This window comes from Podarcis vaucheri (assembly GCF_965113315.1).
Source record: "Podarcis vaucheri genome assembly, chromosome: 2".
Lineage (NCBI taxonomy): Eukaryota > Metazoa > Chordata > Lepidosauria > Squamata > Lacertidae > Podarcis > Podarcis vaucheri.
The window spans coordinates 106,589,621-106,603,398 of NC_138760.1; the positions used below are offsets into that span (position 1 = coordinate 106,589,621).

Genomic DNA, 13,778 nt, shown 5'->3' on the forward strand with positions numbered 1-13,778 from the left:
TGACTCAATGTGCTGAGTTTACATTGAGTTGTATTTGACATATTCATGCCACCTTGGACAGATATTTTTGGAGCTCTTCACAATCTCTTCCTCTTATCTCATGTTCAGGGGTTTTTGATGAGGGACATTTATCAAAAGCTCTTTGAAACCCCAAGAGCACAATGCGTCCACAATCCAGAGCATGACGCAATCCAGTGCCTGACCCAAGCCTCCTTTCTTGAGCTTCTGCGAGAGAGAGAAAAGTTCATACCATCTAATGCCCAGAAGAAAGATGGAAGAGAAAGCATTTCTAGAACACAGTGGCCCAAAACTGCATAAGAATTTCCAAATTCTCTAGAAAGAAAGATGCTTGATTCCTTTGGGAAAGGGATACTTACAAAATATCTGTATTCCATTTGTGCAGAGATTTGCTTCTGTAGAAGTTCTGTAGAACTCAGAACAAAAAAGAATAAGCCCTTTAAAATAAGTCCTTTAAAATCTTTCTATCTCTTCACGGGAATCAGTTAAGAGATCCATCCCCACAATTGTTCTTGGGACAGCTTGCCAGAATTTTACACTGTTTAGGAAATGAATTTTTTATCTCCAGTCTGAATTTATAAATGCTCTCTTCCTGTTAGTATATTAATCCTTAACCGTATTAATATCTTTGGTATTTTTCTAGAAGAAAAGTCCTGGCTGGAGCAGATGTAGCTCTCTTTCTACCCCTGCTTATAATTTTTAACAGCTAATTTACAGGTCTGGCATAACTAGTGCAGCAAATTAGCTCCTCCTACCTCACCTATGGGACGTGGGTGGCGCTGTGGGTTAAGCCACAGAGCCTAGGACTTGCTGATCAGAGGGTCAGCGGTTCGAATCCCTGCAACGAGGTGAGCTCCCGTTGCTTGGTCCCTGCTCCTGCCAGCCTAGCAATTCGAAAGTACGTCAAAGTGAAAGTAGATAAATAGGTACCACTCCGGCGGGAAGGTAAATGGTGTTTCCGTGCGCTGCTCTGGTTCGCCAGAAGAGGCTTAGTCATGCTGGCCACATGACCTGGAATCTGTACGCCGGCTCCCTCGGCCAATAAAGCAAGATGAGCGCCGCAACCCCAGAGTCGGTCACAACTGGACCTAATGGTCATGGGTCCCTTTACCTTTACCTCACCTATAATCTTTTGATTGTCCACTCTGGCTTCTTTAATCCAGATAGAATACAGGAATACAAAAATTGAGAAGCAGGATCAGAGACTTCTATAAGAACAGAAAGCATATGACAGGAATAGAGATCCAGCAGGCTTTGGAAAACACAGCTTACTCTTGGGTTCATATATACAAGTCTTACATTTTATCTCCCAAACAAACATCGCAACCCAGTCTTTAACTCCCCTGGAAAATATAATTTATTCTGCTGATCCATTGGGCAAGGGTATCATTTCTTTAATTTACAGCTCATTAACCAATTTTTCTTACAAACCTTTAAATGCTCTCAATCTCCACTGGGAGAGAGATTTGAATGATACTCTAAACGAGCCTTCCTGGAACAGAATCTGGCAGAAATTCCCTTTTCAATTTTATTCAGCTAAACTTAGGGAAAACGCACAAGAGCTAACTCATAGATGGTATTTGCATCCTGTACTACTCAATAAAATCAATTGCACAACTGGCTGGAGAAACTTAAAATGTAATTTCATTTTTCCACATGTGGTGGACTTGTCAAAAACTTTGTATATTTTGGGATAACTTTTTTGTGAAATGAGTATGAAAACTAAACAACAGGTACATCTCGACCTTAGCGTTGCTTTATTAACTATATTTGAAGATTATGAAGAATTATCATCTAAAAAGCTTATATTACAGTTAATAACAGCTGCTTGCTTGATGTTGCCAGTAACTTGAGAACCCTAAATGTTATCTGAAATGTGGCTGAATCAAATCTGGGACGTGGCACTGTTGGACAAACTGACTGGAAAACTAGGTGAACAAGGAATAAACAAATCGAGATGCTTTCCAAAACACATGGTTCGACTTTATTTCGTATGTTTGTACAAAAGAGCATGGCTATCGACCACCAGTGACTCTCAGCAAGCTATGGACAGATGCACATCTTTTAGCATATTGGGCCATGAGTCAACAGTGTGATGCAGCAGCAAACAAAGCAATGCTATTCTAGGCTGTATCAACAAAAGTGTAGTGTCCAGATTGAGGGAAGTTATAGTACCGCTCTATTCTGCCTTGGTCAGACCACACCTGAAATACTGTGTCCAGTTCTGGGCACCAGAAGGATGTTGACAAGCTGGAACTTGTGCAGTGAAGGGCAACCAAGATGATCCAGGGTCTGGAAACCAAGCCGTATGAGGAACGGTTGAAGGAGATGGGCATGTTTAGCCTGCAAAAGAGGAGACTTGAGAGGAGATATGATAACCATCGTCAAATATCTTAAGGGCTGTCACATGGAAGATGGAGCAAGCTTGTTTTCTCCTGCTTTGGAGGGCAGGACTCAAAACAACAGTGGTTTTAAGTTACAAGAAAGGTGATTCCAACTAAACACCAGGAAGAACTTTCTGACAGGGGAATGGACTCCCTCAGGAGGTGGTGGACTCTCCTTCCTTGGAAGTTTTAAGCAGAGGTTGGACAGCCATCTGTCATGGATGCTTTAGTTAATATTCCTGCATCGCAGGGGGTTGGACTAGATCAGGCTTCCTGAACCTTGGCCCTCCAGATGTTTTTGGCCTACAACTCCCATGATCCCTAGCAGGACCAGTGGTCAGGGATGATGGGAATTGTAGTCTCAAAACATCTGGAGGGCCAAGGCTGAGGAAGCCTGGACTAGATGACCCTATGATTCTAGTAGGATGACTTTCAAACTATAGTTTTTCTATGTAATATGAATCTGTTCTTCCATGCGGGGTGTGGGGAGAGTTGATTGGATGTTCTTCTGTATAATACCAGTAAAAGATAAATACACCAATTTTTTTTAAGTGCAGGGTGTGGCATTGCCAAATTGCAAAATGCAGCCAAGTATATACATAACCCTCTGGAAGGCTTACAAGCCAAGGGCATGAGGACAACAGCAATCCTGTGTATCTGGAGTTCAGAGGTCCTTTGCCCCCTGAAGATGAATGTTTCATGTAGCATCTTTGGTTGACAGGAATGGCTTCCCTGAGTGAAGCTGGTGTTGGGTAGGTAGACAGAGCTTCATGGGGGTGGAGCCAAAAGGAGGTTATGGCGGGAGTGACTTTTCTGTGGTTCTCCATTCCGTTCCCAGATAGCTCAGTTGGTTAGAGCATGGTGCTGCTAACACCAAGGTTGCAGGTTCAGTCCCTGTATGGGACATATCCCTGCATAGCAGGGGGTTGGACTAAATGATCCTCAGGATCCCTTCCAACTCTATTATTCTATTATTCCCCCTCCCCTAATTTTTCCACGAGGGAGCACTCAGCATTCTGTGGCCACTGAGCATGCTCAGTCCTAACAGTGTTGGGTTTGGGTTTGCCCACCAACCTTAGGGTTTCCTCCCTTTCTTAAGTTTATCTTTGTACTTCTGCAAATGCTGGCGTTCCCCAAGCCTCCTGACCCCTCCCTCTTTCCTGCAGGCATTGTCAATTTCGACTCCTTAAGGGTTTGCCGCTTGGAGAATGAGTTTGCTGTTAGTTATATAGGATTATAATAAATCACACTGTTACTTTTCTTCAGGCAGGGCCTTCACGCTCTTACATCACTTGTGCCAGAATTCTGCACCTGAAGTATGATCCTGTTTTTTTAAATTTTAGATTATTTTAAATGCGTTACTCGAGAAGGTGTTTTCAAAAGCATCGTGCAGTCTGGGACCACTCTAGTTAAAATTTAAAAACGAAACAGAATGGGAGGTGAAAACCCAAGGGCGCTCAGGTGATCTTTTACATATGGCCTGTTGGCACTTCAAAATTGCAGTCCATTGAATTATTTTCCAAGGGCTGAAAAAGGGTTTGTCTGTGTGTCTCCCTTTCAATGACTTGGGTTTTGCCCTGAGAAATTGTAGTGTGCATTTTAAACATGTGAAGGCAAGGCGGCCGGCGGAGGGGAGGCCTTTTAATCATCCTGACAACATCTTGTTGGTCTTGGCTTAAGCCTGAGCCCAGTTTCAGTGAACAAGCAAGCAAATAGTTATGGACTTGCCATAAGCTGCACCGTCAAGGGCTTGCTAAGCTCTTTTGAGTGCCACTGAAGTACCTTTTTAAAAGAGCCTTGTCTACTGAATCAGGAAGTAATTTATCCCTTCTCAGCTTTGAGTTCAGCAGCAAGTGAATTAGCGATACTCTGTTGACTTACAGAAACCAGACCAGTATGTGCCGGGAGAAGACCAAGATGACGGTCCCTTTTAGATACAGTGCAATCGCATCATATGCTGAGGTTATGCATGCATATGCGAAAATCACACATAGCCAACATTTTCTTATTTTCTGGCCTGCTACTTGTTGGCAAATGGGGGAGACCTTCTGCCTTTCCCCGCTCCTCCATGTGTGAGTGGTTGAGCGACTGGGGGAGGAAGAGAGATGGAGGTGGAAGGGAGACAGGTAGAGACAGATGCAGGCAGAAGAAAAAGGCTGAAATTGATTCGGAATGGCACTGAAGCCAAATGCGTATAGTTTAATTTCTGCAAGTTAAATGTGTGTGTGATGCGACTTGGCTGTACCAGAGGTGAGAGGAAAGGGGCTAGAAAGCCACAGCTCAAGGAAGTCTACTTAATTTTCCTTGGATTTCACAGTTTTCCAGTGCATTAATCTCTGGTCTGGCCATGTCCCTTGAGTAGTGTCCTAGCACTGTAATTATTCCCTTACACATCCTTATCCCAAGACCCATCAACATTTCAGGGTCAACCGCCATGTTTTTATGACACATTGGTCTTCCTCGAGTTATAAACAGCCATTGTTTTTTAATAATGTTCATGTGTGCATATTGGGAGTATGATTAATAAACTGGATAGCAGCAGTCAAAGGAGTAGTATAGAAAGCAGCAGAGACCATTGTGGTTTGAGGAGAGGAAAAAGAGAAATCGGCTTGCGAGAGTCTGACCTGGGATGAAAGCCCATCTGTTGAGGGGAGAGATGTCTGCCCGTAGGTGGCAAGTTCCTCCCACGTTGCCTGCAAAAAAAAAAAAAAAAAAAAGTGTTGGAGGAGAAGCCAAGGCTTGCAACTTCCAGTGTAACACAGATCATTGCTGATTACTCTCTAGGTACGATATTGCAACTCACTGGATGAAGAAGAGAAGAGAGAACTCAAACTCTTCAGCAATCAGAGGAAAAGGGAGAACCTGGGCAGAGGCAATGTCCGACCCTTTCCAGTCACCATGACTGGCGCCATTTGTGAGCAGGTAGGTCTATCTTCACAACATGTTTGCGGCCAGATGAACCTTGGAATCACAGAACAGTTTTCCCAAGTTGTGGCATTATGTTACTGTGGCACACATACAGCACAATCTTGTAAATTGTGTTTCTTGCAGAGGGTTATTGGGTTGTTTTTGTTTTGATTATGTATTTTGTGTTTTTATATTGTGATTTTATCTTGTGAACCACCCTGGGACCTGCAGGTATAGGGCAGTATACAAATTTAACAACTAATAATGCTTTTTGTCGCAATGTTTAGCTTTGGGTTATGAGAGGTCAAAACAAGAGACGCTGGCAAGTCAGGAGACAAATTTGTTCTTTGCTGTGACCTTACAAAGGAAGTTTAGCACGAATTCTTATTAATTAAACTATTCTCAGGGTCAGAGAATTTACTTGTGTGGATTTCTTTGCGGGGGAGGGTTCCCCCCACATAACCCCCAGGGGAAATTGCATCTAGGCTGTGCATTGCTAGACCATAAAACCATAAGCAAAACAAACTTGCTCACAGCCAGAATTGAGGGAACCTAGAAAAGCATGCCTTCCCTCATGTCTGAAATACTTTGGACAAAACCTCCACCTGGTTCTCCCTTGCAGACATGAAGAAGACTGGGAAAAAAATGGCAGTATGTTATTATTTTGCATGTTGAAATTTCTAAAAGATTCTTTAAAAATCAGAACACAACACACTCCCACTGTTTCTCTCCATATTTTTTTCAATGTGGGAAGCCCTCCCAACATGTTGATCACACGAAAGGGAACCCAGATACAAGTGGAAGGAAGCGTGCTATCCTGCGAAGTTCCTATGCAGTCTCAAAGCAGCCCAGCTCTCTTGCCTCCCTCTCTCTCTGATGGAAGACAGAACAGGCAGAAAGAGAAGCAGAATCTGGTGCTCTGGCTGTTGTTTGCTTGGTCCAAGCCCCATCCATATATGGACGGGGTTTGGAGTGTACAAGCATTGTGATTGGGAGCTGTGATGGCGCTCATGCTCATGTGTAGAGCGCATCATTTTCATTTGAACCCCAGGGAGCCCCAGTTTGACAAAGGACCCGGGTTGTGAATAACCAGAGGAGCGACATGCATGACGTATCATTTTGTAGAACCTCGTATTCTCTCCAATGCTGCCATGAGACCTGGCTGCCCTCGAGTGCCATAAGTGCAGGTTCCTCCTTAATGTCTTCGCAGTGTGGAGGCCAAATCAATGGAGGAGACATAGCCGTCTTTGCATCGAGGGCAGGTCATGGAGTTTGCTGGCACCCGCCATGCTTTATATGCAGCGTCTGCAACGAGCTGCTGGTAGATCTCATCTATTTCTATCAAGATGGGAAGATTTATTGTGGCCGGCACCACGCGGAATGCCTCAAGCCTCGGTGTGCGGCGTGTGATGAGGTAAGGCCAGCCAAACATCTCTCCTCCCGTTAATCATGATGAATGGTTGCAAGTTTCCAAAGTCCTCTTTGCCAGCCTATCTTTGCATCTACATCTTGCAGTTCTACAAGCAAGGAAAGATGTGAAATATCTCCAGACTGGTTCACATGGTAGCCTCTGTAGCAGCTTCTCTTTGCAACGGCCAACACAAGCATGCGTGAATGTAGATGCCCACACCTAGACCAATGCCCCTGCCAAGCCCAGAACTGCTGGCCATTCATCCACAGTTTATCCTTTTTCAGGGTGGGGAGGAAATCTGCACTTGCCTTCATCGAAACAGATTTGCACTGTGTACAACAGTGTACATGATAAATTGTGTGTGCTTTCTCCTCCGCCCCTTTAATGCCCAGTCTGCAGCTGAGAGGTGGAAGAGAAGGAAACTGCAGCCTGTTTCAGTAGGCCAGGGACAGGATCGTAGTGAAATCAAACTGTCAAAATTCATGGCAGCTTTAGGGTTTTAAACACGGCTTGTTGATTTCGAACCACAGTACAGTATTCATCATGCAACGCTGCGCCTCATTAGTTTGCCGAAATCAGAAGATTCTCCAGCTCCCTGGTAGTCGAGGTATCGGAGCCCAAACCACAGTCAAGGTTTTGTGAAATCTGGCTTGTTTGCCCTTGTTGCATGTACAGAAGAAATATCAATATAAATGTAAGAGAATAATAAAAAAATAACTAACCCAATGCTTCCCACTTCCTGGTCCCCATTTACAGAAAATGGAATAGGAGTCGTCTTACGCTATCCCACACAAACCCCTGTACCATGTACGTCCCATTTTCTCTACATCCATTTTGATTTTTTTTGATTTTTTTGCTGCAGTAGAAAATTAGGATTCAAAAAAAGGCATAGACGTAAGAGTCTTGAAGCAGCGAAGCCGTTAAAAAGCAAGCTCGGATCACAGGACAAGTTAATATTTATTTACTTGTCGATCGGTCTCCTCATGCGTTGAGCATCTAGGCAAGTGGCCTCTGCGACAGGTCGCAAGAAAAATGAGCGAAGCTTTGCTTTCTAGGCCCTAACACGTTTGCTTGATTTCCCACCACAGATTATCTTTGCCGACGAGTGCACGGAGGCTGAGGGAAGGCACTGGCACATGAAGCACTTTTGCTGTTTTGAATGTGAAACGGTGCTGGGCGGGCAGCGGTACATCATGAAGGAAGGACGGCCATATTGCTGCAACTGTTTCGAATCCTTATACGCCGAGTATTGCGATACCTGCGCCCAGCACATTGGTAAGGGAGCCATTTCAAAATCTCCATCCCTAGCTGCCAAATTTGGGGGTGGGGTGGGGGTCGGGAGTGGGAACGATAACCGGGCAACCTTTGATGTGGGCTTGTAGGCATTATTTATTTCGTTTTTGTTTTTTAAGGCACAAACACGATATGGCGTGTCGATACACCCGTTGCGTTATTGTTTTAAGGTGAAGCGCGCCCCTAGGCGAGCAGTTGAAATGGCTTTGTTTTGGAAGTACATGACAGGCCCTGGCATCTGTTTCTGTCAGCCGTCCAAGAAACCACTTGGCAGGTGTAGGCGTCTAGCTTTGGGCCCGGAGTCTACAAGGCAGTGTTACTGCTGGCGGGGAAGAAAAGGAAAATCTCTAGCGCCAATGCCAGCTCCGGATGGGGCTCCTGATTTCATCAGTTAAAAGAAGTAGTCCTCAGCCCGGGGGGGGGGGGGAGGGAAGATCAAGGAATATCTATGTGGGGCTTGTTGTTGTTGTTGTTGTTGTTGTTGTTGTTGTTGTTTTAAAAAACACTTTACTTTTCTATGCTAAGGAAGGAGACATTGTGCCCGTGAGGCATGGTAGCAAGCAACTCCGCTCTCAAAAGTGCTTTTAACGAGATTGCACAGCTATTCAGAAAAATGGCTCTGAAGCTCTCTCAGGATGCCTGGAGTAATTTTATACGTTTGAATATGTTGGGAAATCCCACTCTGAAGGCTTTAAAAAACAACAACCCATAGAGCTGTGTTCTAAAATATTACGATGTAATATCTCCCATCAAGCTCAATTAAAGAAACGAAGGCGTCTGAAAGTGCTAAAATCCAGCCCTCCTCAGTCTTAAATCCAGGTCATGAAAGCCAAATGAAGAATACTAGCTGAGGGCTTATCAACACTTAGCTGTTGCCCGTCTCTTCCCAGGCATAGGTCTGCACTGTCCCGGTCTGTTTCTGACTGCTCTTTTTTTTTTGGGGGGGGGGGTTCCTGCTGAAGAACTACCCATATGTGAGTGGCTTTATTTGAGGTGGAAACTCTGTTGGTTGCTGGAGAGCCTTGTCTTTTAGTTGCATGGAATGCATGGCATCTGCATGTCAGTTAGCGCTGCAGCTGGTAATCATGCAAACAGGTGTGAGCAAAGGACATTGGGGGGGATTGTGGCCGCTGATGTAACAAAGCCAGTGGAATCTGGCATGTGCAGGTAGTGTTGTGGTGCTTTTCTCCTTCCGTAGCTGCTATAAGGGAGAGTCATGGGGGTGGATTTCTCATGAGTAGAAAGTCACAGGTGGACCAAAGCAGGTTATTTTTTTTAAAAAAAATGTATTTTTAGAAATCCATTGTACCAAATCATAGAAATCAAAACCCATCCAAATATGTAACCAAATATGATTCCAACATAAAACATAAAACATAAAACCTTTAATGATGATGATGATTTTATTTGTTCCCCACCCATCTGCCTGGTTTGCCCCAGCTGCTCTGGGCGGCCTCCAAGATATATAAAAACATAATAAAACATTACGCATTAAAAAGCTTTCCTATACAAGGCTGCTTTCAAAATAAAAAAAATTCCTTCCAGTAGCACCTTAAAGACCAACTAAGTTAGTTCTTGGTATGAGCTTTCATGTGCATGCACACTTCTTCAGATACACTGAAACAGAAGTTGCCAGATCCTTCTATATAGTGAGAAGGTGGGGAGGGGTATTACTCAGAAGGGTGGTGGGAATAGGAGATAGGCAGATGCTGAGATGAGCCTGTTGACGACTCTTAAGGACTGTAATAGGTCTTACAGGAAAGACTTAAAGACTTAGTTGGTCTTTAAGGTGCTACTGGAAGGAATTTTTTTTATTTTGACTATGGCAGACCAACACGGCTACCTATCTGTAACTGGAAGGCTGCTTTCGTATGTCTTCTAAAGGTTATATAGCACTCATTTCCTTGACATCTGATTCAAAACAAATAATAGATAATTCCCCCACTAATACATTTCAGTTCTTTCTAGCATTGTGTCTTAATGGCTGTAACTTGCCTTGGGACTTTAGGGTGAAGGGTGGGTTCTTAACAACAACAACAACAACAACAACAACAACAACAACAACAACAACAGCTATACGAAATCCAAAGTATCAGAAATGAGAACAATCTCCTTTATAATTCTATAATTAAGATGACACATGAACAGTTGGCTTGCCATCAGAGTCCCTGAGCAGTTCCAAAATTAAATTCCCTTTCTCAGGAATATGAGCACACACTGTAGTTTAAAAAAACACCACCACCAAAGCAAAACTCATTTTAAATGGGGAGACCCATCTGTAGCTAATGTTCTTCTTTTGAAGCTTATATATCCTGGAATTTAAGAGAGGACAAGTCTTAACAAGAAGACAGTATCTGAACTGGCACATTACCTATTCTTAATTTCCTGTTTTTTCCATACAGTTCCTTGAATCAGTTTTTCAGTGCATTAACAAACATTTTAACAAGAATGTATCTCAGATGCTTATTTGGATTTTAATCCAAATTAAAATTATCCTTGGCTTGGTCTTCTGAGAACTCAAGGAAAGTACTGAACCAATATTCAGTAAAGAACAGTATTATTATTAGTAGCATTATTAGTTGTATTATTATTGCAGTGGTATCTCAGGTTACAAACACCTTGGGTTACAAACACTTCGGGTTACAGACTCCGCTAACCCAGAAGTAGTACCTCGGGTTAAGAACTTTACCTCAGGATGAGAACAGAAATTGTGCGGCGGCAGCGGGAGGCCCCATTAGCTAAAGTGGTACCTCAGGTTAAGAACGGTTTCAGGTTAAGAACGGACCTCCGGAACGAATTAAGTTCGTAACCAGAGGTACCACTGTATTATTAATTTATACCCTGCCTTTTCCGTTGATGAGACTCAAGGCAGCTTGCAGATATAAACAAGAACACCTAAAAACATAGAAAAATCAATAATCATAGAATTAAAACTATTTTATACATATATAAAATCTGGGTTTTTTTAACGGAGGTAATTAAATAGTGGAACAACTAAAAGAAAGATACTATTAAAATTACAAGTTTTTTTTTTAAAAAAAGTCTTGATTGGGTGCTGAAAACTTAATAAAGAAGGTGTCAGGCAGACTTCTCCAGGGAGGATGTTCCATAAATGGGGCATCTCCACTGAAATTACCCTCTCCCCAGTTGCTACCTGCCTCACTTTTGTTTGGGTTTATGAAGAAGAACTTCGTTTTCAGGCAACCTCATATGGGGTCAACAAGTGCCAGCTCTTTGCAAAGACTACCAAGGCAGTTTTAGGAGCAAATGGGATATTTTCATATCAAAATTCTGTTACTTGAACCATTACACTGCACTTGCTCTCCTACAAAGAGAGCTCAGTGAGTGCCGCATTCCCTTGTTCTGAGATGTTAGGGCACGCTATGCTACACTGCGTCATACTTTAAAGAAAAATTCTACATTTTACTTAATTGCAGAAGGGGCTTCTTTTAGTCAGATGTACTGACTCCGTGACTACGGAGATGCAGGAATATGATCAGTAACGTTCTGTTCTCGAAAGACGTTCTTAGTTCCAAAAGCTACTTTGCTGTATGTAGGTAGGTGTTACTAAGGTAACAGATTGTCACCTCCCCCAGTGTATCCTTTGATGAACTCGGCTGCAAAATAAAGGTATGTATGGGGATCCAAATTATCAAATAGATGCAGTTTTGATATGAAAAGCTGGCATGCTATAGGCATGCTGCAGGCAATCTGCAGCAGCTGTTGGGGGGTTTTAAAGATACTCAACTTAATTTTTTAAGATAATCAAATTATTGCACAAGGAACTCTTTTTTTCTTGTAGTAGCACGATTGTTCATATCAAAAAATTGGAAAGGACCTCTACATATCGCACAATGGAAACAGGAAGTGTGGACAATTGCTTTATCTGAGAAACTAACCAAAGGAGAACATGCCCTGAATGATGCAGCTGATAGGGATGATTTTGCTCAAATATGGCATCCCTTTACAAAGTATTCAAACAAACCCCCTGATGTCTGGCACTTACCAATAATGCATAATGCATATAGATTTATGGGGAAATCTGCTGTATTAGTCTTCTGTTCTGGGAAAGGGGCAGGAGGAGGAAAACCAATTGTTTTGATAATGTTATGTTTATATCTTAATAATAATATTAATAAGGGGGAAAGCAATTATGTGGGGATACACTCGCATGTATTGTGGAGCCTTCCCCTCCAAATGTTTCTGGATTATAGCTCCCATCTTCACTGCCTTTTGGGCACATTGGCTGGGAATGATGGGACATCAAGGGAGCATATGTTGACCTCCCCTGGTGTAGAACTTCCATCTCTTAGCCTCAGTGAGCTTCTCATGAGCATTGGCCCCAATAGAAGGGACAACCCAGTGGAACTGATCCCTGTATCTTTTGCCTTTTGTGTGATAACCAGCCCCCTTTAAAAAATTCAGCAGACAGCCTTGCACATTGTTAGGAAGAGTGAAAATGGATCTAGCGCTCTCCATCCCACCTATCAGATTTGACAGACATTTCGCTGGTGGGTTGTAAATTAAAGATGATCTTTCTGTAAAGGCTGTGGGGAGGACTGCAGCGAATTACTCGCTTAGAATGTGAGCCCCATTCTTCCCAGGAAATTCAAACCTCAGTAAACTGCATTTCTGTTAAGTAGATTTGCAAGTTCGGGTGCAGGAATGTTCTGTTTCCGTTTTCCAAGTGTGAGTAACTTTCTTCGTAAGGTGTATGTTATTATTTATGTACTTAAGAATCTCAGTTCTTTGCTTCTCTTGATTCAGCTTTTTAAATATGTTGCTACCTGCCCTCAGCCTTTGGGATGATGCAGATGAGAAACTGAATTAAAATGGATCACACAGTCAGCACCATAATAATTGCTGGATTCAGCCCTCAGCCAATTTAATCTGGTCTCCAGCAGCCCCACCAAATTTAAATCCAGTTGTGGCAGCAAGTGTGAAAATGTGATGTTTAAGAGTTGTAGGATCATAAACACCGACACATATTGGTTGTATGCCCTTTGGATCAAGGGGTTTGGGCTGCTTTGCTCCTTCCAGGAGCTGATCTAAGTCATGGTTTGTCTCTGCATGTTGCTGAGACCTAGGTTCACGGGTTAGCTCTCTCAGATAACTCATAAACCATACGGCAGAGGTTGTTTACAGCTCATGATTAGTCTGGAGAGAGCCAACCATTAGTCTGGGAGCAAAGCTGCCATGACTTCCTCTCCTGCAGCCTCTCTTGTGTGTTCACTCTCTAAGCCAGCCTTTCTCAACCTGTGGGTCCCCAGATGTTGTTGAACTACAACTCCCATCACCCCTAGCTAGCAAGGCCACAGCTCAGGATGATGGGAGTTGTAGTCCAACAACATCTGGGAACCTACAGGTTGAGAACTGCTGCTCTAAGCCATGGTTTCGCATAGTGTGATGCACAAACCAGGCCTCTGAAAACAAAAGCACATTTTTAAAACAGTAACAACTGGGCACACCCTGAATTCTAGCCTCTGAACCACCTACACAATATTACACATGGCTGAAGACCCTTTTTTACGGGTGGTACGCATTATTATTTTACGCCACAATAGAATGTCCTGCACTGGTGTCAGGGGTTCGGGAGCAGAGGCAAGGGCAAGGGAGGAAACAGAGAGCGAGGGGGAGGAGGCAGAAGAAAAGATGAGTGATGACGGCGACCCGAGATCTCCGAGTCTTTCCAGTGAATCAGAAGATTCACAGAAAGGAGCACCAGTGGCCAGGGCAAGGGGGGAGCCTAGGGGGACACCCCAGGA

At 43.3% G+C, this 13,778-nt stretch overlaps 2 protein-coding genes across 3 annotated transcripts in view; one reads left to right on the forward strand and one right to left on the reverse strand.

The window, feature by feature from the left end:
• PRICKLE2 (prickle planar cell polarity protein 2) overlaps positions 1 to 13,778 on the forward strand; it is a 261,611-nt gene that overhangs the window by 209,017 nt on the left and 38,816 nt on the right. For both annotated transcript variants that reach the window (XM_082209424.1, XM_082209425.1), the window contains 3 exons: positions 5,187 to 5,324; positions 6,520 to 6,723; positions 7,809 to 7,995. In XM_082209424.1, the coding sequence (XP_082065550.1) occupies positions 5,187 to 5,324; positions 6,520 to 6,723; positions 7,809 to 7,995 (529 nt within the window). The remainder of the gene's footprint in view (positions 1 to 5,186; positions 5,325 to 6,519; positions 6,724 to 7,808; positions 7,996 to 13,778) is intronic.
• The window catches only part of LOC309525153 (uncharacterized protein C3orf49), a 254,711-nt gene that overhangs the window by 11,763 nt on the left and 229,170 nt on the right, over positions 1 to 13,778 (reverse strand). The gene's annotated exons all lie outside the window — the stretch shown is intronic.